Source organism: Fundulus heteroclitus, chromosome 7 (genome assembly GCF_011125445.2).
Source record: "Fundulus heteroclitus isolate FHET01 chromosome 7, MU-UCD_Fhet_4.1, whole genome shotgun sequence".
NCBI lineage: Eukaryota > Metazoa > Chordata > Actinopteri > Cyprinodontiformes > Fundulidae > Fundulus > Fundulus heteroclitus.
Window position 1 is genome coordinate 3066907 of NC_046367.1, and position 26504 is coordinate 3093410.

The window sequence follows — 26504 nt, forward strand, 5'->3', positions numbered from 1 at the left end:
TTGTTTCTTTATAAAAGCATTATGCATTACACTAGAACACATCAGAAGTGTGTCAGCTAGCTACTGAAACAGGATTAAATGTCTGCTTTGTACTGCTTGATTTGGTATGGCAGTATATCTTTCAACTGTCTAAAATATGAAAAGCTGTAGTTTCATTCATTTAAAAATATTAAAGAAATGTAAAAAGAAACTGATTTGATTAATCATTTATTAGACTTGTTACCAGCTCGTGTAACATTCAGCTTGTTAGTTGATTACCTGCTTCATTTGTAGAAAATTTACATATGCATATGTCAGAATATAGATTACCATAAATTAGAAATGCTCAGGTTAGATATTTATTCAACAATTGTTGCACTTGCCACCAAAATGTAATAATTAAGTCCCTTCTACCATAGCAATTTGTCAGAAATCTTTCCATATCTTTATTTAAGACCTTTTCATGGCAATAAAATTTTGCCTCACTTATTGTACATTACATTTGTCGTGTGTTAACTGTATTAATCCAATAATTTAATACTAGTACTTAATTTACTAATATACATTTCTGCCAGAACTACTATTGCTAAAACATCCTGAAAAGCTGAGAATTTTAACGAAGCTCCAAAGCATTATTAAAAAAGCATCAGTTAATGGGGGCATTAACAAGACCAAAATGTTTTAATTTTTATCATTCTAGTTTTGACCTATTTTAAATATTTGAGGGGGGAGGGGGAGATCCTGGAAGCCAAATAAGTGGCAAGTGGTCATATTCTTCTGGCTAATTGGTGTAATTTTGCTTATAATTTACAATTTCATCATAATAAATAGCCTGATTCTCCAAACTTTGGACAGTCACTGCAGATCTTTAAACTGTCTATGAACAGAAAACTGACAGAAGTTATATTAGCAAATAGGTTCATATGAGCTCAACAAACAAACTACACGCCATCCTCAATAATATACAGCCATTTTACAGAAAGTTGCATTAATTTCAATACTATGTAATAAGATCCCATGAAAGAGTGGTTTTTGCTCCAAAAAAAAGCTGTGAATAAATGTTGACATAAGTTCTGCAGCAGGGGGTCATCACTCTCCAGTAAACAGAGGGTTGGCCACAGTAGTGGTGGGATTCTGGAACAGTGGATTGTCCGCCTGGTAATAAAAAGGGTTTACCATTAGTTACATTTGTGTACAACAATCTTTATTTCAATCATGTCAACACAACCCTTTCTAAGGATGAGAATTTATCAATGAGATGATAAAAACCTTGAACACTTTGTTTCTACTTCTGACCCATTCTTTGCTAGAAGAATACTACATTTTCAAGTAAGAGCTAGGAATATAATTTCAACAGGTATGTACATGGGACTTTTCCAACCCTGAGAATGGAGGATGTAGGACTAAATTCAAGAAGACTGCATTTTTTGTGTTTGGAACAAAGATTGACTCGTGGGGTCTCTAATCATAGACATAACCATTTTATTTATCAAGAGAATTTCAGATGGCATATTTATTTTAAAAGTGCTTGACTTCAGTTAGAAAAGTAATAAAAAAGATACATTTCCACCATTTAACTTGAAGGGCTCGTGCTTTACATGTCAGCCTTAGTAATAGTATCTCAGACAATCACTATTGGGGATGTAGAAGATACATTTTCCAAAAAAAATGTTTTAAAGTCAATCTCAATCTGACCATAACCACTTTCATTTAATAGAGGCAGAGTCAATTACCAATACTGAGCAGTCAATCTGCTAAATAAAACAAATTATATAGAATAATTACACACTGATGTTTTCAAACCTTTATTTCCGTTAAACTACAATGATTTTCCATTTACAGTTAATGGAAACACCTTAAGATTAGAATATTACATCAGGCCAATAAAAACATTTTTAACACTGAAGTGTGAGCATTATGAAAAGTATGTTTTGTCACGGTACAGTTTTGGCCTGCCTGTCTCCCCATGAACTTTCCAGATCTTTCCACCTCTCATGCAGCCCAGTTTTCACTCCACCTCCTCATTAGTTCCACCTGCTGTTCCTAATTAAACCTCCCTTCAGTCTGCTCTTCCCCGCCGGATTGTCTTCATCCAAACCACATCCTGCCTCGTGCTTCTCACGTTTGCTAGTTACAGCGTCCCACGCCTGCTAGTCAGAGCTTCCTACATCTGTCAGTCAGATATTTTCCCACGTCTGCCTGTCAGATATCCCCAGATCTGTCAGTGATTTTCCCATGTCTGCCTGTCAGAGCTCCCCTTGTGTGTCAGTCAGAAATTTTCCTACATCTGCCTGCCAGAGTTCCTTTCGTCGTCGCCTGCCTGCCCACCTGCAAGTTATCTCTCTGCTGTGTTGCTGGTTCTCCTGCTACCCCAGCGCTCCAAGTAATCTCTCTGCTGTGCTGCTGGTTCTCCTGCTACTCCAGCACTCCAAGAACTCTCTCTGCCGTATTGCTGGCTATTCCTGTCTCCCAGCGTACTTCTGACTCCACAGCACAGCACCCGCAGCTCTGTCTCTCTCTCCAGTCCTCCAGCTCCTGCCATCTACATCTTTCTGCTCCTGCTCAGTCAAGACTGGTTCTCATCCCCCACTACTCATTACCTTTAATAAATCTCCAGAAACTAAGCTCAGTGTGTGGTTGTGTCCGGGTTTATCAAGATAAATCGTGACATGTTTAATACTTGCTTAAAGCTATAGTTCGTAATCCTATTCAGACACTTTTTGTTATACTGGGTAAAATCCTCCTTCCATCCTGAAAGCATTAAATATTTTATGTAAAAGGTTAAAAGAAAATCTATCTCTGTGGGAGCGGCAAGCCTGTAAAAACTAACTAATCACTGTTCCTCACACCGAAGTGAGAAGCAAACCGAGTTCATGTTTATGAGAAGAAGAGGAAGGCCTCAATAGAAAGAAATAAGACCGAAGTTGATTTGGGACATTTTTTTTCACGTGATCCCCCCGAGGAGCGGCAGAGCAGGTAAAGATGGTCTTGTGCATGCGCAGTTATTCAAAAAAGGACTTGAGGAAACTTCTTGCAAAATCGCCAACCCTAGTTTTAAAGGTAATTTTCTAAAGCCACTTTTAAAGCTGAGTTTACCTTTAACTCTTCTGACTGAAGATGACTCTTGGAGAAGAGACGAAACATTTCATCAAAGAACCCATCCAGAGAGCCTACCCAATTTTTTCCTTTTCTTTTTTTGAAGTATTGTGTGAATGTGTATCTGGTGAAAAGAAAAACTTACATTGGCCCACTTGGATTTCTTCTTTTCATTTTCAAATTTCCTGAACTCCTTCAGGTCCTTCATGTGGATCATTAACTTGATCAGCATCAGCAGCAGAATTCCAATTAAAGCCACAGCTGCAATGGAACCTGCTATGATAGCTATGACACTGGGTGGCTCCGGGCATTCTGGAAAATTAGAAATAAACTGAATGATATAGTACAGTTCCCACAATATTAACCACAGCATGCTCTAAAGCCCCCAAACTCTGACATAAAAGTAAGGCCTTGTGGTGCCAATGTCAGCCAAAAAATGTTCAAATGTAAGATGGGGGGGGGCAGATTCAAGGTGCTAATAAACATACAATAAAAGACGCAAAAAATGCTGACATGCCCATGCAACTAAATGGCAGAATCATATTTTTTATTATATTTTAACAACAAGGTAAACACAAGATATCACACAACATAATCAACATAATAAAATACAAACAGCCCCCTCTCGCACACCCAAGCACTGTCCCAGCTGCCTCGGTCACAATTTTGAGGAGCCCAATTTTTACAAAAGAGGAGGAGGAGTTTGTCAGAAAGTGCATACCTGATCCTTCCAGATGTAATGTGTTTAGAAGTTAATTAAGCCAGAGCTTTAAGGGAGTAGCATCTCTTATTTGAGAGAGTAAGAAGTTTCTTTATGATAATACAATTGGTTATAAAACATTAATGTACACTGTTAAGCACCACAGTATTATGAAGTGCTAAGAATAATTAAGGGATCCGGGTTCAACTGTTCATAAAAAGGTAGGCATCACATCAAAGATGTAAACCCAGTATTTTTAAATCTTGGCAATGATAAAACAAAACCTTGATTTAAAGTATCTTCAGTTAGGAAGCATTTCGCACAGATGGGATAGATCTCAGCAGAGGTAGATAAATATGCCTTCAGAAATTAAAAACCCTGCCTGGTTTTCCCCTTTATCCTGTTCACTTAACGAGGTGATTTTAATCCCTGCCTCAATACAAATATTCTTATAGAGCAAGGACTCTTTAGCCAAAGCGGAAGTGCATCAACAGTCGCCATAATTGCTGTACGAATAGAGCAGTCAGTAAGGAAGGAGGTAGGAAAAGTAGCCTGTATGCTCCCTCCTGCGGCTAGTTTTGCCTAGGAACCCTGCGATGTCCCTTGCCGGTACTAAAAAGCCTTAAGGTATCCCGTAATCCTTTGTGTGACATGACGTGAAAGCACAGTCCCCTCAGGGACTTGTAGTTCTTTTCAGAAGGCTGTAGGCCTGGATTTGACTTGTCATCAATGTGCGTTTCTGTCACATAATGACCACAGAGATAAATTCAAGACAGCAGTACTTATTTTCTCCCCACGATAGAGTTCTTACTGTTCACCCCGTGAAAGCTCAAGGAACAGGAGCTAGAAGCTATCATTAAGGGTATTCGGATGGAGCCTTTGTCTGCTGTGGATCTGGAAATGCAAATGGTTGGAACTAACGACTTTTTACTCTCTGAACCACACCTGTGGATTTCAGGGCAGATTCTATACAGCCAGCCTCGGGCGCGCTTGTGGCGTAGCAGGCAGCGCGACCCATGTACGGAGACCTTAGTCCTCGACGCGGTCGACCCGGGTTCAAATCCGACCCGTGGTCCTTTGCCGCATGTCTCTCCCCCTCTTCCACCCCCTTACTGTCAGCCTACTGTAATAAAAAGTGAGCCACTAGAGCCCAAAAAAAAAAGATTCTATACAGCCTTCCTCTAGAGAAGGTTGGACGGTGGAAAGTTTTGAATTGAATCAAACAATGTCTTGCATTGTAAGAGCATTTAGTCCCTTCTGTCTCCAAAGTCTAAATGTGGCATCAAAAGTAGATGATTTAAAAGCAGGATTGTCTGCTCTGGCCACGGCTAAATATAAATACTTCCATTTAAAATTTGATTTGATCTGCTTAAAAATATGTCTGGTACTGTGTACATACCTCTTTCTTTCAGTATTTCAGCCTTGTAGTCATCCAATCCAAATAGCTGCTCCAGCTTGAATTTGATCCAGCATCCCTTACTGTCCTTCTGCTGGCATTCTTTGGCAGGTAGGTTAAATTTCTCAACAATCTCATAGGAACTGATGCCTTGGCAAAGATTGTTGCATTCATTTTTCAAAGATTTCGAATCAGGGTGAAGACATTCAATGCATTTCCTGAAGAAAAAATAAATAGTAAAGGTTGTAAAACAGATCAAGGCAGGTCACTAGCACCAGTAACATTTTCAAAGTCACCACAACTTGAATCTTCTTACAGTTTGTTCTGGCATTGGTCTGGGCAGCCAAGGCATTTCTGGCAGTCTGGTCCCTGATATCCCTCTTTGCATTCACAAAGGTTACATACGCAGTCCCCTCTGTTATAGCACACAGTGTTGTTTGGCGTACGACAGCCCTCCTCAGAAACTTCACACTGACAGGCAGAGCCCACATAACCAGGATTGCATATGCACTTCCCGCAGTTGCATTTACCATTTCCTAAAAGTAACAAGGATTGTAGAGAGTTAAAATGTTGTCAAAAATTCACTTTAATTTTCCATTACATTAAGATATTTCCTCCTCCACTTGAGCCTTTTTAAAAATGTCATAATTTCTGCTTGAGTTAAGTTATAATTATAAATAATTTAAGATCATTCTCATTTTCAAACTGGATTTTATATACATCCAGCCTTCATTCTTTTTTTTCTTTTTTTTTGTGGCTCGCTTTTTTAACACAGTAGGCTGACAGAGAGGGGGTGGAAGAAGGGGAGAGACATGCAGCAAAGGACCACAGGTCGGAGTCGACCTGGGTCGACCGCGTCGAGGACTAAGGCCTCGGTACATGGGCTGGGCTGCGCTACCTGCTGCGCTACCTGCTGCGCCACCAGCGCGCCCCTACTTCCGGCCTTCATCTTGCTAATTTGAAACTCTGGCATCCATCTTACTGCATCTGTAAAGCCCTTAATGTCTAACTTTTAACTTTCATCTCTGTCCTCATAAATAGCATCTCGTAAAAAACAACAACACTTATCCTATTGAGAGATGATATGACCTGTTGGTGCGAGTAACATTCACTAAGCAGGAAGAGCCTAAAGGCATGTTTATTTATACAACCATTTGTATGGTTGAACATAAACACCAAAGAAATATGTATTGTGAAATGTGACAGAAAAAAATAATAATTTGCACACGTTTTGGCTTCTCAGAGAGCTTTGTCTGATACACTCCTGCAATTGTACAGTATTTTACATCGTTCTGTAATGTGACTGTCTTTTTTAACTTCAACGTTTAAATCAGATGCTAAAGAGTATTTGTACACTTTTTTGTGAATTCTGAGCCAGTGTCTCACCAAATATTGTATTATGGCTGAGGCATAATGTCATTTAATGACAACAAAGGGTGTTGATTCTTGAACTGCTTGATAGTAACACCTATAATATAACATTGCATCAGTAGAGTTCAGTACATGAGAAATGTTCTTCCTCTGGGTTCTTCTTGTGCTACCAACACATTCTCTTTGCAACAGGGTCTGTTTAAAATGAGAACTGCAGTAAAAGTTGTTTTCTAATTCTAAAACTATGTTTCATCTTCTAATAAAGTATGTTTTAATTGTGCTTAGTAAGGCCTGACTTTCTCTGGTTTGCTGAGGCTGTGTACAAAGAATTTTGCTTGTAAGGTTTTGAGATGAGAAGGAAAACATCCTGAACCATTGAGGTGATTTCATCTTCTACATATACGGAATTTATAAAAGGCATTGCTGGTCATGCTGTTGACAGAACCAGTTTGCAAACTGACCCAGGGAACAGTATACCCAAGTCTTTAAAGGCATGTTGATACCAGAACTGGCTTGCAGTTCCACTACCAGCATTCTACTGCCTAATGCTATAGTTTGACCCCCGATGTGTTCCACACCATGTTTGCTTTATTTAGTGATTTACGTACGACCTTTATAGCTGCCACTTGAATATAAGTAGATATAAAAGGTCCCAAATCCATATTTAGGTCTTTGAGAAATACTTTGTAAAGTAGATGTAATAATATAATTTACTTAAAAAACAGTGTGAAAATGATACTCTACCTGCACATAACTTATTCTGGAATTTCTCACAGTGTTCATCATCACACTCGCAGTAATCTCCATGGTAAGAGTTTCCATCCTGTGTAGTGTGGCACTGGCATCTGCCACATACACAGTCTCCTCGACCCTCACACTCTGAACTCCCATTTTGCTTCTGACAGGAAGCTCGCAGAAACTGTTCATTCTTATCACCAACAGCACAGTCACAGTACTGACCCACATAACCTGTATCGCAGCTGCAGAGTGAAAGTTTAAAAATGACAATACAAAATATTTAGAATCATGCTTGATTAAACTTGTCTTTTTTTTAACCATAATCCCATTTTTTACATATAAATGTATATTCTATACATACAACCCTTTCTCATACCCAGGTAAACCTGTCCAGGGTTTTTGGAGGGGCTCAGGAAGATAATCTAGTAACAATGTACCAGATACCAGCATTAAAAATAAGTGAAAGAAACTCATATGGGCAGTCACATTAACATTTACTTCACTATTGCCTCATGACCACTGACATAGCAGAGGTAAACATCTTGCTATATTTAGAGCTTAAACACTTTTTTTAAATTCTTTGTCCAAGATAGCAGCTTTTTCCACTCCTATCTCTCAGGGAGGCGGGGATACATTAAGATGGGAAATCTCACCTCTACTACCAGATTGGCTACCTCCGGTGTCCCCCAGGGGTCATTCCTGAGCCCCCTGCTCTTTTAAATCTACATGCTTCCTCTTGGTAATATCCTCCGAAGCCATGGCATAAGCTTCCACTCATACACTGATGACACCCAAATTTACCTCCAAACCTCTCCTGACAGACCTTTTGTTTGCCAGACCTCTTACTACCATCTGAGGAACATTGCTAAACTCAGACCCTCACTCTCCCAAACGGATGCTGAAAGACTGCTCCATGCCTTTATCACATCTTGCCTTGACTACTGTAACTCCTTACTAGCAGGTCTCCCCTCCAAATCCATCCAGAAGCTACAGTTTGTCTAGAACAGTGCTGCCTGCATCCTGACCAAAGCCCCGAAATCCATCCACATCACCCCTGTCCCCCATTCCCTCCACTGGCTCCCTATCAACCAGCGGATAACCTTTAAGTTACTCCTGCTGGTGTACAAGACTGTCAACCACCCTGGTCGAACCTATCTTCAGGACCTTCTTTTCCTCAGTCTGCATCTCGGTCACTCAAATCTTGCACCCAGAATGTCCTCACTGTCCCCTGTACTAGGCTATGAACTATGGGTGACCATGCACTCTCCTCCCTGGGGCCTTGGGTGTGAAATCAGCTGCTTGACTAATTTGTTTCATATTGCCTTCAACAAATAAGACTTCCCCTATAATTTTCTTGTTCAGAACTGCAATTGTTGGCCATATTTTAATATTATTATTTTAGATTTGTCATGTCTTTAATCTTCATTTTATGATTAGTTATACTAGATTGTTTTGAACCTCATTTGTTCTAGAACTGAAGCACCTTAAGAAGTTGCAAGATTTTAAAGTGTGCTATTCAAATAAAATGTATTATTATTATTATTATTATGGAAAATCTTTCTCAACTGAACAATATCTTTTTTATGCAAGAACTCCTACTGTGGCTATTAAACAAATTAATATGTAGAAGAAACCCAATAACCAGATAGAGTAGTAGCAGTGTTTGCTTGTTTCTAACCAACGGTTAATCTTGGTCAGAGATTTCCAAAGTCTGTCATCAAAAGCTGAGAATTCAAACTCAAATTACAGTTCACTGGCAACCCTCTGAAGAACATGATGGTCTGCTGAGGAGCTAATTCAAACATCAGAACCAGCATGCTTCAGAACTATTGTATGCTGTACGGACACATCTAAAGCATGTAAAACATTGGGTGTTGAGGCTTGCAGTTGGGCAAACCTTATTTAGTTCATACTCTTCATAATCTTGGTTGGAAGCTGAATCTGTTGGATTTACATTGTCGTAATAACTGTACAAATACTTCTGGCCATTTTTATGCCCCCACTTGGGGTAAACCAGCTGTGAAGATATCAAAACAGAGTCTTGTGCTTTACTTGTACAATAAACTTCCCTCAAGTAGCAACTCTTCAGTGTCCCTGAAAGACCACTACAGTTTAATTAGGTTTGGCACACCTAATTTGGACATTATATACAGATCACTGTCAAGTCAGCCAAATCAACCTCTTTGGGAGCTGTCACGGATGGCTCACATGATTGGGTGGCTTTATGTAGACTGGAAGGTCTACACCAAACTCTTTCATCTATGTCTTAATGGACCTTGCTTGTCATGTTGAACTGTTCCCACAAAGTTGGGAGCATGGGGTACGCTAAAGGATTCAGAGATCCTTTCACTGGAACAAAGAGTTCAAACCAAGCTCCTGAAAAAAAACTTACACCAGAACCCCCACTCCAGAAAACTTTACTCTTGACACAATACAGTCAGACAAGTACCATTCTCCAGGCAACTACTAAACCCAGACTCCTCCATCAGATTACCAGATGGAGGAGCCTTTTTCGTCTCTCCAAAGAATACACTTTCACATCTCTAGAGTCCAGTGGCAGCGTGCTTTACATCACTTCATCCGGTGATGTATGGTCTAGTGCAGGTGCTCAGCCATGAAGACCCATTCCATGAAGTCCTCTACGCACTGTTCCTGAGCTAATCTGAAGGCCAAATGAAGTTTGGAGGTCTGTAGCGATTGACTATGCATAAAGTTGCCGACTTCTGTGCACTATATGCCTCAGCATCCGCCTCCCTGCTCCATTAGTTTATGTGGCCTACCACTTGGTGGCTGCCATTCCCAATCGCTTCTACTTTCTGATAATACCACTGATAGTTAATACATTTCACGACTGGACTAGTTGCAGGGATAGCATCCTATCCAGGTAACACGCTGGAGATCACTGAGCTCTTGAGAGCGACCTATTCTTGGTAGAAACATTTTGCATACCAAAGGGCTTGAATTTATACATTTGCGGCCAATGAAGTAATTTTAATGACTCTGATTAATTGGATGGAAGAGGAAATTAGTGTATATTTTACTGAAAATACAAACTTATAAAATAAGCATCAATCATGATTGATTTTGAGGAAAAATACTTACCTACACATACCACAGTTGATGCTTCCTCTATTTGTACAGTGTGTCTGATTGATGCCTGTAGGATCATTACATTGGCACTCACAGTTGGTAGAAATGGTTACTGTTAGTTTGTCTTTAATCCCAAGTGGGCTGATAGTGAAGGACTCTTTCTCCATACATCTGTCCACTGTCACAGTAATCTCAAAAATTATCTGTAAAGAGAAAAAAAGAGATCAGCTGGGTTTAAAAATATTAAAACAACAAACCTGGTTAAACTTTACTACACATGTATCAGAGTTACAATGCTACAGCTAAAGCACTATTCCGCATACCTACATCACAATTTCAACTATCGGTATCTCAACTAAAATGCCACAGCACCGAAGAATTTTCAAGTTGATCTAGATAAAAAAAATACTATTCAAGAAATTTAGTCTGTTAAACTTGAATTTATCCAACTGAGTTCCACTTGATCCTGCTCAGCATTCTGCAGGCACCAAGTAAAGTTGTATTGATTCTCTCTTAATTTCAAAAATGTAATTAATCTTGTGATCATCTGAGCAAAATAAAGTATTTAAAATATGATTATTTTAAATAATTTGCAATTTGTGAAACCTTTTCTACATGTTAATATTGGTGTCATAAGTTTTAACACTTTTTGCTTTTTACAAATACACAAGTTTTGCAAGTCATGAAATTTATTTTAGACTCTTTTTAGTTTAGAATGTCACGGCCCTTTCCTCTGACCTGCAGGGGTGGTTCCTCCTGCAGGCAGAGGCAGGTCTTATTAATTGGAGCCACTTGGGCTCACTATATAAGTTGGGCTCCATTAACACTCTCTCTCTCTCTCTCTCTCTCTCTCTCTCTCTCTGTTCCTCCAGGTACTCACTTTGTTGGTTGGTTCAGTTTGGTTTTGGTTAACATTCAGACACATTCTCACATACATGCTCACCCACTCATACACTGCACACACTAAACATTCTTACAGACTCACATCTCATCCCTGTTTTATTTATTTAAAGTTACTTATAGGTTACAATAAACGATTGGCCTAAACCGTTTTGTCTCCCCTCCTTTTTGTCATGGGCATTGAGCCGGCCTGTGACAAGAATAAGTCCAGTTTGGACAGCTTTAAATGTATTTCAGTTTTGAGCTGATCATCATCCAGGTTTATTAAAAGCTGAAATAGTCCTTTCCTAAATCTATGATCTGGATGCCAACTTCAGCAATGTTCAACAGATGAAGATTTTGCCACGGAAAATCGGAAGAGATGAAAATTGGCACATTATTCAGACAAATCTTTGTGAGTATCTGGTTTCTAGTATTTCACAACAGAAAACTATCGGCTGGTAACGAAAATGCTTAAAAATGTCAAACTGCTTCAGATAAGTCCCCTGATGCAGCCCTGACTTATGTACCGAGGATCAGCCGAGACCGGCTCATTGCCCCTAGGCATCCGGTGGAGCTTAGGAGCTACAACACAGCTTTTTTTTGTATGCGCCCAATTAATCTCTAATATGACCATTTTGTTCCCTTCTACTTAGTGTTTGTGCGGAAAATAATATGATGACTGTTAGCTTGAATGGAGCATCCCCAAGCTGAAGCCAGAATGGACACAGGGGTTGCTGCTTTGGCATCAGTAACTACTACTGGCATACATTTTATTAGAAATACTGTATTTAATTCAAAGATCTGAAAATTATAATTTTCATTGTATTATGCCAGGATAAAGAATAGTTAAAAGCTCCTACAAACACTGACCTTGTTACCCACACGAACGTCATCACAAACCCCTTTGTTGGGGCCTTCTTGTTTTGGATTATCACAATGTGGCTTGTACTCAACTCTGACATTGTCAGGAAGACTGTCATGAGTCAATGTGACTTTAGATGACAATTTCTGTAAAAACAAACACATTTAAAATATCTGTCCAATGTGTACAAAGCCAGAATACAATTATTATTTTAAAATGTGTGAATAAAACAGTACAATACAAAAGGATGAGTAGCAGACTTACATTGTAGGCACTTTCAATTAGCTGAACAACATTATTTGAATCTGATGATAGAACTCCCACCTCTGACTTTGGAATCATTTTAGAGAGTTCCTTAAAAACATGGAGTCAAAATATTTTACATTAAGTTTACCTATCTCCAATATCCTAAAAGTTAGTAGCATAAAAAGAAATGTTTATATTTACATCGTAAACATTCTTCATGTTTTGTGTTACAGCAAAAATTGGCTGAATGTTGTTTTTTTCCAGCTGCATCGCTAATTGTCCAACAGATGGGTAGTCCTGCACAAAAGAATTGCAGCGATCTTTGAATTATAAGATCTTTGAAGAGGTTGCAGATATTCTGCCACTTAGTTTTTGACAATTACAAACTCCTGGATCATGTCAGCTTTCACTTCAATAATAGGGCCATGTTTAAATGTATTCCTCAAGCTCTACCTCATATTTTTATCATTAATAAAACACAAATATATATACATACCATCTCATTACTTTTGGCATAAAGGTTGTTTTTCATGTGGCACAATTCATCATTGGGTTCCAGAATGCCAGCCAGTTTTCCATCCCCAGCCATGTGGAACCCGGCATCTGTGGCGAGTACAATTAAGCGAGTGCTGCTGTTCCTCCAGCCTATTATATCCTGCAAAGTGTGTCAGAAAGGAGTAAAACCATCAGATTCCTCACAAACAAAAACATCCACCTCCACTGGAAAATTTGTAATTACACTCACTAAAATCCATAACACAAGCTATGAAAATTAAAGCAACCAACAATGCCGTCAATTAGAGCACAGGCACTTTATAGGACATTACATCTGTATTTATATCTCAATGTTCACTTAGATGGAGCTACACCTAAACCATTTTTCTAGCGTTTCATTTAATTTACAGCTCATCTTTTACTGTGTTGTGTGTTGTTTGGTGGAGTCCTTACCCCACATACAGCAGCCTGCATCATGGCATCAAGACTTCCTTCAGGAGAATCTAAGTTCCCAGAAATATTTTGCTTTGCCACCTGCTTTTGGAACTCCTCCTGGCTGGATGTCATGCTAAGCACATGTCTATAGCCAAAGGCAGCCTGACAATACTGGTCATTTTCATCACATGGCTTCTCCAGTTTGTCCTTGTTGGTGTTTGTGTAAGGAAGGACCGTCTTATCAACAAAGGCGCCAAACCCTGTAATTACACAGATTAAAAAAAGAAGTCAAAAAAACTTTACTAAAACAAATCTACTGTCTGGAGAAGTTTAGCATTATGTGTAGTTTGTCATGCCTCCTGCCTGTCTTCTGTTGTTTTTCAGGGCTGACTGTTTCTGCCCCACCTTGCTGATTAGTGCATGGTTTTCAGCCATGACTCTGTCCATAAATTCCTGCCTCTCACCGCTAGTAGCGGCCAGTTTTCTGCCAGCCCACCCGTGTATTATCCTTGCTCATCTCACGGACCCTGCTGCACCACATTTTAGTTTCCCTTTCTTTTGTTTTCAATGAACCTTTTGAGCACAACACTGTGTCCGGCTGAATTATCAGGTTCTCGGTTCCATAGCATTATATATATTTTTTTAAATAAAATAAAGAGTCATCCACACAAGTTGTGTTCTAGTTTCATTTCATTTGGGGAATTTGGTAATTTTGTTCCTTTTTGTTCCAATTTTAAGAAGGGTGTAGGATTTTTGTTCACTTTAATTGTATAAAGGAATAAAGGTAATTGTTAACCAATAATCATTTAACCAATTTTTACATTCTTTCACATTGGTTACACTCTAAAGTGTACCATAGATGACTTTAATATGCGCAGACGTAATTGGTTTTCAATTCTTGCTAAAATTAATTTCAATGTTTAGCTACATCTGAGGTCTGAGAGCAGCAAAAAACTCTATTTGATGCATATTACATGTTTTAGTGTGCCACAGATTTTGCACTATGAAATTCTCATACAAATCTGAAAACTTCCAAAATCCCCTGGTACTGGATCATTGGGAACTGATTCAATAATGAATGAAGCCAGATATGTTGCTGCATGCTGACTGCATTTTGTAAGGGTTTTACCTAGGCTTTAGAGTGCAACTGATGTACATGTTCTAGTATGTTTTATTTGTGTAAAATAGACTTTTGCTCTCTGAATCAGGGTGACAGACATTTTGGTGGGTTTGCAAAGAAGTATTTTCCAAATGATCCTGGAAAGGATAACGTGAGTCAAAAGCTTTACATTTTCAGTGATATTTTAGCATTGTATGGCTTTTGTGCAATTACCAAATATTTTATCCCTTCTCTCAATGGGAATTCCTCTGTATTTCTGAAATGTCCCCTTTAGTTTTCAAAATGAATGTAACACATACATTTTACAAGATTAAATTTAGCAGATTAGCTTAATTTGACTCTTGAAAACCGTCTCGTTGACTCTAAGATTGCAATTTGCATTTTATATCAACCACACTAATTGACTTTAAATGCTAGTCTCATTACCTATTTTAGCATATTTAGTAATTTTATTCAAGACATTAAAAAGATCTTGTCCTAGGCCTTTGACGTTTTTCAGATCGTCCTTCATGGAGTAAGAGAGATCCATCAAGTAGTAAAGATCCACTGGGTAACCTTCAGCTCTCTTAAAAGAAACATTGAATTTGTGTGGAAGCCCTGTAAACAGAAAGGATAAGATGAGTTACCCTACAGTACTAATACCCATTATCAACAACTGAAATACTCTACAGCACGGGTCACCAACATGGTAGGTAGCCCCTGAGGACCACATGTAGTGCCCTCAGGCCCGTTCTAAAACTGCCACAACCCTCCAGTGAATTACATCTAAAATGTTATTTTAGTCTGTTGCTCTACTTTTGTAATCACACTTGCATTTATATAGATTTAAAAATGAGAATATTTATAAAAGCAAATAAAACATTGCAAATATGTTTATAGGTGAGTGCTGGCTCTTCTAGTTCAAAGGTCAGTACTGGTAGCCCTTCGTGTGACAAAGTACAATTGAAGTAGCTCTCAGTTTCAAAAAAGTTGGTGACCCCTGCTCTACAGTAACAACTTGTGATAAATATACATTAACAACTGACTGCACTAACCAGGTCGCAGTTTCAGGTCGATAATCTGTGGACTCATTTGGACAGGTTCTTCAGTCCCAGTTGACTGGGACAGAGGGTCTTCCTTTCTAATGGAATCATTGTTTTTGGGGGAAATCATCTGGTCTGTCCTGCAGCCCCTTGACATCAGCTTTGCTCGGGTGTCACAGCGGACTGCTTCCTGCTCTCCGGCTTTGGTAAAATTCTACATGAAAACAAAGAAATAAAACATCAAGAATTGTCTTTTAAACTAAATAGCATAGATTCCTGCTAGGGAACAGTTTAGCAGCTGCAGTACGGGGTCTATCCAAAATATGGTTAATAACCCTGCCACCCAAGAAGACATTTGCAGTGGTCACTACAGCAGCAGAACCTATAGAATAATTAAAGATGGAACCATCTATTTACAGCGTTGTTCACCAGAAAACCCTGCAGAACCAGACTAAGGGACCGATTTTCAAATCAAGCTGTTGGGAACTGAACTTAAATCCCCCAACTGCCTTCTCTTTCCCCATTACAACAGTTTTAAAACACACTTGATATTGTCTGGTCTGAACATTTTGAATATACAATTTTAGTTCCATTGTCTTTAAAAATGTGCTGCAGATGTGTAGTGTGGACTTTTAATCCTAAAACTTCACCGTATTTTTATGTAACTATATTTTAACATCTTTTTATTCTCATGTTTTAATTCCAACCTTTTTTCTAGGGCACGTGGAGAAATTCTCCTTGTGTATTCAATACATCTAATAAGGATAATCCAATTAGTCTTATACACTCCCGTATTTTGTAATACAGTGGATGGATGGATGGATGGATGGATGAACGGACGGACGGATGGATGGATGGATGACAATCAGAGTTTTAATTGGCAAGTTGGTTCATACAACAAGAAAACTGACCGCAGTTCCTTGGGCAAGACACTTCACCCACGCTGGCGGCTGGCAGTGGTCAGAGGGCCTGATGGTGCCGATGTATGGCTGCCCCACCACTGCCAACCCCCCCCCTTCCCCCCTTATGGCAGATAGTTTTTCTTGCTTTAAGCAACCCCGCCCCTCAACAAGCCCCGGGAAAGCAGAGCAAAGTACTGGGTCACTTGAGAGACTAAAGCCCCAGGAAAGTGGAATTAGCTGAGCAAATTTGTATGGAGACGCTACTCAGGATTTAATTTTCCTGCATTTTTTGATTGATATATCTCTCCTCTCGCCCGGTGAATGCTGGAGATAGGCACCAGCACCCCCGCGACCCCATGAGGGATTAAGCAGTTCAGAAAATGGATGGATGGATGGATCATATCTCTTTGACAGATAAAAATGAGAGACTGCCATTTCTTTTTTATAACCAAATTATAAAAAACAGCAGAGGGACAAATGGACATCTATTGTCCTCTATAGCAGGGGATCCCAAAGTGGGTGTCAGGGCCCTCACAGGGGGTTGCAAGATGATTTTCTTTTAGTCACCTATGGGTAGGACGGACCTACAACAGAGTATTACGACCACTGTGGATTTATGAAAATAAAATATTGAAGATATATTGAATATTTAATGCAAATCAGAAATGTGCACTAAATGAACTCAGAAATCTATTAAAAAATGACTAAACTTTGGTATTTTAAACTTTCTGTGACACAAAATAAACTTTATTTTACTTCTCCATGGCTATTAAAAGAATAAAGAACATTTTGAGAATAAATTTGTAATATCACAAGAATAAAGTCACATAGTCGTTTGGACAATTGTTTCAGATATTAATAATAATATGATGCTGATGTGCAAAAAAGATTTAGTATTTCCTTATTTGTGAAATTGATACCAAAGTACACCCCTCTCAACTGCCCCAACCCCCACCCCACGAAAAAGGGGGTCGACAGTCTCTGCCACTGTTATTTTGGGGGTTGCAGGCTGAAAGGTTTGGGAACCCCTGCTCTGTAGTATGTTGCCCATACAGTTTGTACAGTATAAAGCCAGCTGAATAAAGAAACTAATTTAAAAATAAACAACTAACTAGAAGCATATCTTCAATAAAATAAAATTCAGAATTGCGCTCTCTGTGTTCACTGTGCACAAAAAAATAATAGAAAAAAATATATAAAATAAATAAAGCTGCAGGCATCTTTGAATGACCCTTGCACCTTGCTGGTGTCCAATTTGGATACAACAGCGGGTGTCAGCCCTACCACCACAACGCAGCCACTAATGCTGCACAGCAAATAGTTTTTTCACCGTGTGTCTTGAAAATTACAGTCAGTTGCATTGAGTCATGGCCTATTGTGAAATAGGAAAAAAGTTGGGCGTAATTGGGCCTAGTCTCCAAGAGTTGCACAAACTTCCTGGTTCCTATGAAAACGGTGATGAAGTCGATCCAAAATAGAGTGCTTGAAAGGTTTAGATTATGCAATATCAACTAGTTGTCTGTTATATGACTCGGTTTAAAGTAGATATATTTAAAAGAGCTAAACTGGGCCATTCACCATTAAAACATCTTACTTCCTGTTTTCAGTGAGTGCTGCTAAAGTGACGCTTGTGAATTACCATTTATGTCTTGATCAGTTATGAAAATAAAACCTTTTTATACACATATCACCAATTCACAACACACCATCTTACAACACTTTACACTATCAATTCAATCAAATCATCCAGACAGATTGGTTAAAAGTTTTCTAAGGAAAACTAACAGATTGTTTAGAGTGACACATGGAAACTTTTACATTTATATCAGTGATAAGGCAACTGAAAACCTTGTAGGGGGTGTTGTTATTCCTTTTTGAACTGTCGGTGGAAAACTTACAAGGATATATGTTTGGGGCTGTTAATAATCATATTCTTTCTGGTACAAGTGCTCAGGTAATTCACAGTGCAATATGCAAGGAACTCATTTATATGTCCAGAAAACAAAAGTTAATTGTGACATATAGGATCATTAATGCAGTACCGCCAATATACTGACTGCTTTTGAAAATAAATCCATAAATGCGTATTAGTAGTGTTCAGCCATACATTTACATATAACTGACAATACAAAAAGGTTGTTTCTCACCAGCTGCTGACACCATGCACAGTATGGCCCAGATCTGATGCAGTCATTACAGGAGTTGATCACTGACTTTGAGCATACTTCCTCTTGCTGACAGAACCCTGCAAAGAAACCACAGGGTTTCTCAGAAAGGTCTTACCATGAGAAAAATAACTTGTATCAAACCAAAACATTTCAAATGAGCTTTTGATATTTTTACTCCAGCTCCTAAATATATTCTGTATATCTAGTGGTGAAATGCAGCTACATGCATATAGCTTGGAAAGTACCTAATTGTTACTTTCTTATCAGTATTATTAATGAGTAGTATGTTTTTTGTTTAGAGACAAGTCAGACCTGTTGCAAATATTAAAGCTTCCTGCGTTACTGTAAGCAGAATTAAGTATTAACAGTTGTGCACACTGAAATCTACCATTTTTAAATCAATTAATGTTTCTCTCTGGCAAAATATAACACAAATCTTATTCATGCATTTATTTCTATATTTAGTTCACACTTACCATGTATGCCCAGCATCAGGAGCAGAAGTGAAAGCATACACCAGTCCATACTCTGATGGCAGAAAACAGAATAAACTTAATACAGAATTATAGCATAATGAACAAATTAATTCATCAACACAAATATTGAAGCTAAAATGGTTCTGGCAGCATCATACCATCAAAGGCAAGTAAAACTGGCACAAAATGAACTCAGAGAGGTCATGTTGCAGTTTGATAAAATGTCACACCATAAAAGGAGAAAGCTGACAGTAGTGTTAGCTCATCAATGTACTTCCTGTTTCTGATTCAGCCCAACAAAGAGGACTTTTTCGACTACAATACACATTACTTCTGTAAAATACATTTGCTTAGGAGTTATTACACATGAGCATTTTATTTAGCTAAACAATTGGACAAATGATTTGGCCCTTTAGGGTTATAATTCTTTCTCATGGCAAATGATACTACATACACCTTGCTGTTAATATTAAATAATGATGATAGTAAAGTTAATGTTAAACACTAAACAATGCTATTAGTGATTGTAATGACAGCAGGCCCACAACATTGTTCCAATTTCTATATAAGCTATTTCCACAGAGCAGGTGGATGTGCTGGGCCAAACACAGAACTTTTTCAATACACTCTTTTGAAGCATCTTTTAAAAATATTTCTGGGTTCATTAAGTAACACCTGTAAATGACTGATATTGTTTTATGGAAAATTCTTCTGTTGAATTTTAAGATTGATAACTTTCCTTCTTGGTTGTATAAACGTTATTCTGTGTGACGCAGGTTCTTGTCGTCCTGTTTCCACACTTGAATACTTTAATTAACACAACATCCAAATGTGTACATATTTCTACATTTAAATCCAATTCTTATGATACACCATTTGATTATCAGAAACCAAAAAAAAAGCACAATTCTATATATTGTGACATAATGACTCTGCTTCCTCATTTGATGTTATATTTGCTGTCAACGTAGCACAATAAACTGTAATCAGAATCAGAAAGAGCTTTACTGTCCCCAAGCACACGTACAAGGAATTTTCTTTGGTGACAAGTGCCACAAACTGCTGATATAAATGAATGTAGAAAGCAATTTCTTAATTTTGATAATGTTACGTGGAAAAGCTCTGACTTATCCTGCTTGGTAAATTATTATAAACCTAAATATATATATTTTTAACATGTCTCCCACGTTACTTGCAGTTCTTCTCTTAAGCAGACTTTGAATTTTTACGTTGACAGAATTTCATGTAGAAATAGAGAAAACTATCAGCAAAGTCATTAAGGCAACTAACAGGAAAAATAAGTAGTTACTTACAAAAAGCGCTTTGAAAGCTGACTGCGAACCAGACGGTGCCTTTCTGCACGGATACTGGGTGTAGCGTGAACTCTGGAGAGGAACTGCCCTCAACACAGGAAGTCTACGCAGTCTGTAGGGTGTTTAGGAGAACTGGGAGGGGGAGACTTCTGTAAAGTTAGAAAGATAGTCACAGATTCGGCTTTTCCGGATCAATACCTCATCAGCGGATGATTTATTCTACAAAACAGACACCTCTTCGCAGCCACAGCAAGGCAGACAGTGAGCTACAACCGTAGTTTTCTCAAAAAGAGTCTCCCATCGCGCTGGGAGAAGTACATTGGACACTATGCAGAGCTCGCTGCACCGCAGATGCTTAGGGACCGTCTGCAAGTTGCAACACCAGAAGAATAACCATAGAGAAATATTCAACAGCGTCACCAAGGAGAGGTGGATTATTATCAAATTAATTTAATGTGTATCTGATCTCATGTCTGTCATACCACATTTATTGGATTGGAAAATAATACATTTTTTGAGGAATTTCCCAAAGCCTAAATGGCAAATGGCACCTTTATTTTATTATTAGAATAAGTATAAAATGAGCAATGACTACACTACAGATCATTGTAGTGCCACCAAACTTTTAGGATACATATATAACTTCATCTGGATCATACTACAACTCTTACTTTGGGAAAATGTTTTTAACTCTATTTCTTTAGATTTTTTTCATTGTTATTACAAGCATATAATCACCAATAACTACACTATAGATCATTGTAGTGCTACCAAACTTGTAGAACAAATAGATAACCTCATCTGGTTCATACTACAACTCTTACTTTGGGAAGATGTGCCACAGATATTTCTAATACTCTCCATGTAACATCAAGGGCATAAAGTATTACCATCATCCACAAAGTAACTTTTATAAGTTGTAGGGTGACAAAAATCGCATCCACACCATATCAGATTTATTTACACAGCAACACTTGGCTTGTGAATTTTGACTCTTAATTCTGAGGAATAATTTCACATAAAAAATAATACAAATCTTTCTCCATCATTTTTATTAGCAGTGCTCAGTTTGAACTGCAGGGATCTCTAAGCCAACACTCTTGCCCTGGAAACCATTGTCACCAATTATTTTTTTCTTTACAGGTATAACATTAATTAAGTCATCATGGAGCCTAAAATCATGACATTTTCATGTGTTGTCATTGATTTTTACTTTATTTCAAAGATGTTTGAGCTTTGGTTAGTTATTTAATTTATTTGATTAAATGTGCTGGTGGTGTGGTTGCATGGCCACTGCCTTGCAACCACACCACCAGACACAATCAGACCAATCAGATGCTTAGTGTAATGAAATCCCAGCCAATAATGATCAGCCATGAATTAAGGTCAGTAGAGCAATAATCTTTTACAGTTTAGTGTGAAAAAGAGATTATGAGGAAGGTGAAACAGAATTTCCATGGTAAGTCAAACCATTTTTCTTTTCCTTGTCATTTTGATAGTTGTAATGAATGAGCAATGTTTACATGCCAGGTTAAATTCAGTTTTGATTGTGAGCTGAAGCTTGTGACCTGATTCAATGCTACATTAATTTACAAAAATACACCGCACAGTGTGGAGGCATCCTTCGTCTCCGTCCGTCTGTCAGTCCGTTCATCCGTCCGTCCATCCGTCCGTCCGTACGTTGTCTTCCGCTTACCCGGGGTCGGGTCGCGGGGGTAGCACCTTCAGTAGGGAGGCCCACACGTCCCTCTCCCCAGCCACTTGGGCCAGCTCCTCCGGGGAATCCCAAGGCGTTCCCAGGCCAGCCGAGAAACATAGTCCCTCCTGCGTGTCCTGGGACTCCCTCTGGGCCCCCTCCCGGTGGGACGTGCCCGGTGTAGGTATCAGATTGACTCGGGCTGCCAGATTGGCTCGGGTGCTACCCGATGACGTCTACATATGGCAACTCAACTCAAACAAACTAGATTATGCGCCCGCGGTCTCCATTTGTTACAAATCAATTTTATTTTGTTAATTTACGGTTATTTTCCTGTAAATTAGTCGAGGCATGAAAACTTTTAACATCATTTTGGAATACTTGTGTGGTAGTCTGACAATTTAATCGGTAATTTTGCAGGATCAAAGAAGTTACAACCTTAGAGAAATTTAATTCCTCCAATTTTTTTTTAAGTTGTGAAGGGAAACTAAACCATAAACTCATTTCATTTTTAATAAAAGTCAGCAGCCATATTTAATTTTATCACGGCATTCATCACTGTAAAATCAATAACGTTCATTCCTCCTTTTTGTACTGATGTTGTTCTTTCTGATCACATGTTTTTTTATTATTCCAGATAAAATTGTGATGAATTTGATTATTTTTTTATTGTGGCATTTGGTACATTTAAGATATATGCTGGATAAATTAGTCTGGCTAGCCCTTCCATTTTTGTTAACAATATTCTTCCAAACATTGAGCCAATTGTCAAATATTTGTTTTGTTTTTTTATTTATTTGTAAAATGGCTTGAATATTTGTTCAAGCTTTTGAGAAAAAAGAAACCGCTAAATTAACTTAATAAAATTGATTCGTTACAAATGCAGACCGCGGGCTCTATGTAGTTTGTTTGAGTGGTGTTGCCATAAGGTGACGTCATCGGGAGGCGCAAGGCCCACGGAGAATCTGGTGACGTCATCGGGAGGCGCAGGGACCATGGCGATTTTCTTCGTAAAATTGTCCGTTTACAAGCCGCAATCCCGCTCTCGAATAAAACCTACACCCCGCTATAATTACTTTAGTAAGTTGTCCAGACCAATTACAATATTTTGCGCAATTGAGCAAACGTTAAACCAACAATGTATAGTGACGTCATCAGAAGACGCAGGACCCGAGTCAATCTGGCAGCCCGAGTCAATCTGGTACCTACACCGGAACACCTCACCAGGGAGGCGTCCAGGAGGCATCCTAACCAGATGCCCGAGCCACCTCAACTGGCTCCCCTCGACGTGGAGGAGCAGCGGCTCTACTCTGAGTCCTCCCCGGATGACTGAGCTCCTCACCCTATCTCCAAGGGAGAGCCCAGACACACTACAGAGAAAACTCATTTCGTTCCACTTGTATCCGGGATTTTGTTCTTTCGGTCACGACCCAAAGCTCATGACCATTGGTGAGGGCAGGAACGTAGATCGGTAAATCAAGAGCTTCGCCTTTTGGCTCAGCTCTCTCTTCAACGCAACGGATCGGTACAGCGCCCGCTTCACAGCAGACGCCGCAGTCTCGGATTTGGAGGCACTGATTTTCATCCCGGCCGCTTCACACTCGGCAGCGAACCACTCTAGTGAGAGCTGTAGATCACACCCTGATGAAGCCAATAGGACCACGTCATCTGCGAATAGCAGAGACGCAATCCTAAGGTTACCAGAATGGATTCCCTCAACATCTTGGCTGCACCTAGAAATTCTGTCCATAAAAGTTATGAACAGAATTGGTGACAAAGGGAAACCTTGGCATCCTTCATCTGTTCGCCTTAAACCAGCAGGTTAGGGTAACAGGTCAACCTCCCCAAGATGGCGGCCGTAATTTCTGCGCCGCGACAATCAATGCAGCGTCTATTCTTATATAATGTCTATGCACACACCTTTCTTTGGATGTTAAATGATTTTGCTGAGAATGCATCTTTAATTCGCTGTCAAATACCACTCACACATTGACTTAGTCAGCAATTCTCTGTCACTAACTCACTTTTTTCAGCAGCAATAGCATGGTTTCTTTTTTGTAAATTATGTCTTAATATTCTCCATATGCCGTCAGATGTGCACTTCGGGGCTTATTTCCTGTTGTTGCCACTGGTGAATTGCGTTATCTGCGTTCCATTAATGAGGGCTTATTTCATGCTCTTGCTTGAAACATGTGTAACCCAGGGTTGATTGAAACGCTAAGTTTAGTTACTAAATTCACATCACCTGTTCTGAAACCGAAAACGCTGAGTATGACAGGGTGAGGTAGAACCACTCAGAATAGCTGCTTTTAACTCAGGGTAGATCTGCCATTCTTTCTGAAACGTGACCCAGGTACATTCAAAGAGCAACAATGAGACAACTCCAAAGACAGGAATGTTTCCATAGGTGGACACTGAAGACCTTTTTTCCATTTTTGAAATAGTTAAAGCGGGTGTAAATCCATGCTCACACTTTACTAAACCGTTCGCTCAGTTTTTCAGTCTGTGTGCACGGATTACTAAACTGTGCTCTCAGTTTCTGTTATCAAACTGTACACATGGATTGCAGAAGCTGAGAGCACAATTTAGTAATGCGTGCAGCGTGCCCACAGATTGCAAAACCCAGCACATGGGTAAAGTGTGAGCACTGCAGGCAGTTCCTGGAGGATGAAGGATTTGATGCCACTGACAAGCCTCCATATTCCCCTGATCTAAATCCAACAGAATATCTCCTGTTTAGCTCCATCAAACACCAGCAGGTTGTACCTCAGACTGTCCAGGCACTCAGTGATGCCCTGATCAGGGTCTGGGAGGGAATTCCAGGACACCAGCCCTGATGGGTGAGTAAAATTCTGAAATTTGGTTCTTGCATGCTTAAAGTTTGTACCCAGAAATAAAAGGTTCAGGAAAATATTTGAAATTAGGAATAAATGACATGCAACCTGATTCCTCGAAGGGAAAACTTACCAGCTGTTATTGCATCAACAGGTGGAAACTTTTTCTCCTCAATGTGTAGTTCTCTCACTGATGTAAAAGCAACCTTTTAATATAGGAGTGACCTTTGGCATGAAGCCCATTGAACAAACAGCCTCAAATTCCACGTGCGTTTTGCACCGACAGTTGATGGCACCAGAGGAAACTAATTATAAGATACTGAACTTTATGGTGTTATATATGTAGATCTGAAATTTAAATTTATTTTGCAATGTATTCATGACATTTAAAACTAAAAACCATAACCCTCAGTTGCAGTCTCTCATTGACTTTATGGTAAAATGTTAAATGGCTTGTACTTGTATAGAGCTTTATCATGTACGACAACCCCAAAGCACTTTACATTACAGTTATTAGCCCATTCACACAAATATTCCCACCCTGACGATGGTGAGCCATGTTAGTTGCCACAGCTGCCCTGGGGCAGATTGGCAGAAGTGAGGCTGCCATACATCGGTGCCAATGGGCCCTCTGGCCACCACCAGCCGGCAATGCGGGTGAAGTGTCTTGTCTAAGGACACAGTGACTGAGATGGTCAGAGTAGGGGATTGAACTGGCAACCCACCAGTTACAGGACAAACTCCTTAACACTGTATATTATAATTCATTATCATTTTGTATATTGTTGATGCAAATGAATGTACGCAATCTGCTCTTTAAGACTTTATTTAATTTGCTTGTCCAATTTTCCTGTCATATAATGTCTCTCTTTTGTGTGACATACTGCTCAATATTCAAATTTCAATAGAGGTAAAACAAAAAACAAAAACAGGGGTCCTCCGTCCAGGGTCCCCTCGAGGCCGCTAGATGGCGAAAAGTAGAAGATGAAACCACTGCGGGACACAGGCACTCTATCGGCCGTTTCTCAATTCACGAAAACGCGAGTCTGTACTCGCGTTCTCGTCAAGTCTGTTCTCGGTAAGAACACAGGAAGATCGGACTTGACGAGAATGCAAGCACGAAGCACGTGTTGTGTATTGGAACAGAAGTATACTCGTGACGTCATCACACCCACAGCTCTTGAGCATTTCTTTAACGTTCAAAACTATTTATACACTACACCATCATATCTTATTGAAAACGTTTTTTTTTTTTTATTAATTTCTAAAAAGTATAAAAAATATCTAAAAAAAAAACTACAGAATTGCGGGTGTAAAACCAGCAATAGCGAGAATTTCTTTGTGGGGAGTTGTAATTGTTGTAGTTGCAGAGGCGATTGAATCTTCTTTAAAAATCAGCACTTTATAGAAGCAAAATGAGCAATATTGTTGTTGCTTCGGTCATTGGTCAGCTTTACCAGCAGGCTGAAGAGGAGGTGATGCAGTTCAGGAGGCAAATCCGAGCAAGGAGAAGATTGATGCAGCAGAGGAGGCTCAGAAGGCAGGCTTTGCTCACCCATCTATTGCCAGCTGGTAGGCATTTTAAGATTGACAGCCTATTTCCTACTTTTATCTTTAAAAAAACATTGAGGATGGTATTAAAAACGCGATCAGGTTGAAATTGTGACTATTTTTCCTGTAAAT

The 26504-nt window shown here is 39.2% G+C and overlaps 1 protein-coding gene across 1 annotated transcript; it reads right to left on the reverse strand.

Annotated features, from left to right (window-relative positions):
* Positions 1–194: 194 nt before the first annotated feature.
* On the reverse strand, positions 195–20485 carry itgb2 (integrin, beta 2). Its single transcript, XM_012858148.3, has 16 exons — positions 20292–20485; positions 18979–19030; positions 18482–18579; positions 15445–15646; positions 14837–15007; positions 13309–13550; positions 12857–13015; positions 12562–12657; positions 12379–12468; positions 12123–12260; positions 10383–10573; positions 7287–7522; positions 5488–5707; positions 5175–5389; positions 3221–3387; positions 195–1134 (listed from the first exon to the last, which is right to left on the reverse strand). The coding sequence occupies exons 2-16, from the start codon at positions 19025–19027 to the stop codon at positions 1069–1071; spliced, it is 2340 nt and encodes a 779-aa protein (XP_012713602.1). The 5' UTR covers positions 19028–19030; positions 20292–20485; the 3' UTR covers positions 195–1068.
* Positions 20486–26504: the final 6019 nt, after the last annotated feature.

Coding starts and splice junctions, on each gene's coding strand:
- itgb2 (XM_012858148.3), bottom strand. CDS start 19,027: ATGGACTGGTGTATGCTTTCACTTCTGCTCCTGATGCTGGGCATACAT. Junction 12,658..12,856: donor ATGCCAAAAGTAATGAGATG/GTATGTATATAT, acceptor TCTTTTGTGCAG/GACTACCCATCTGTTGGACA. Junction 12,469..12,561: donor ACATGAAGAATGTTTACGAT/GTAAATATAAAC, acceptor CATGTTTTTAAG/GAACTCTCTAAAATGATTCC.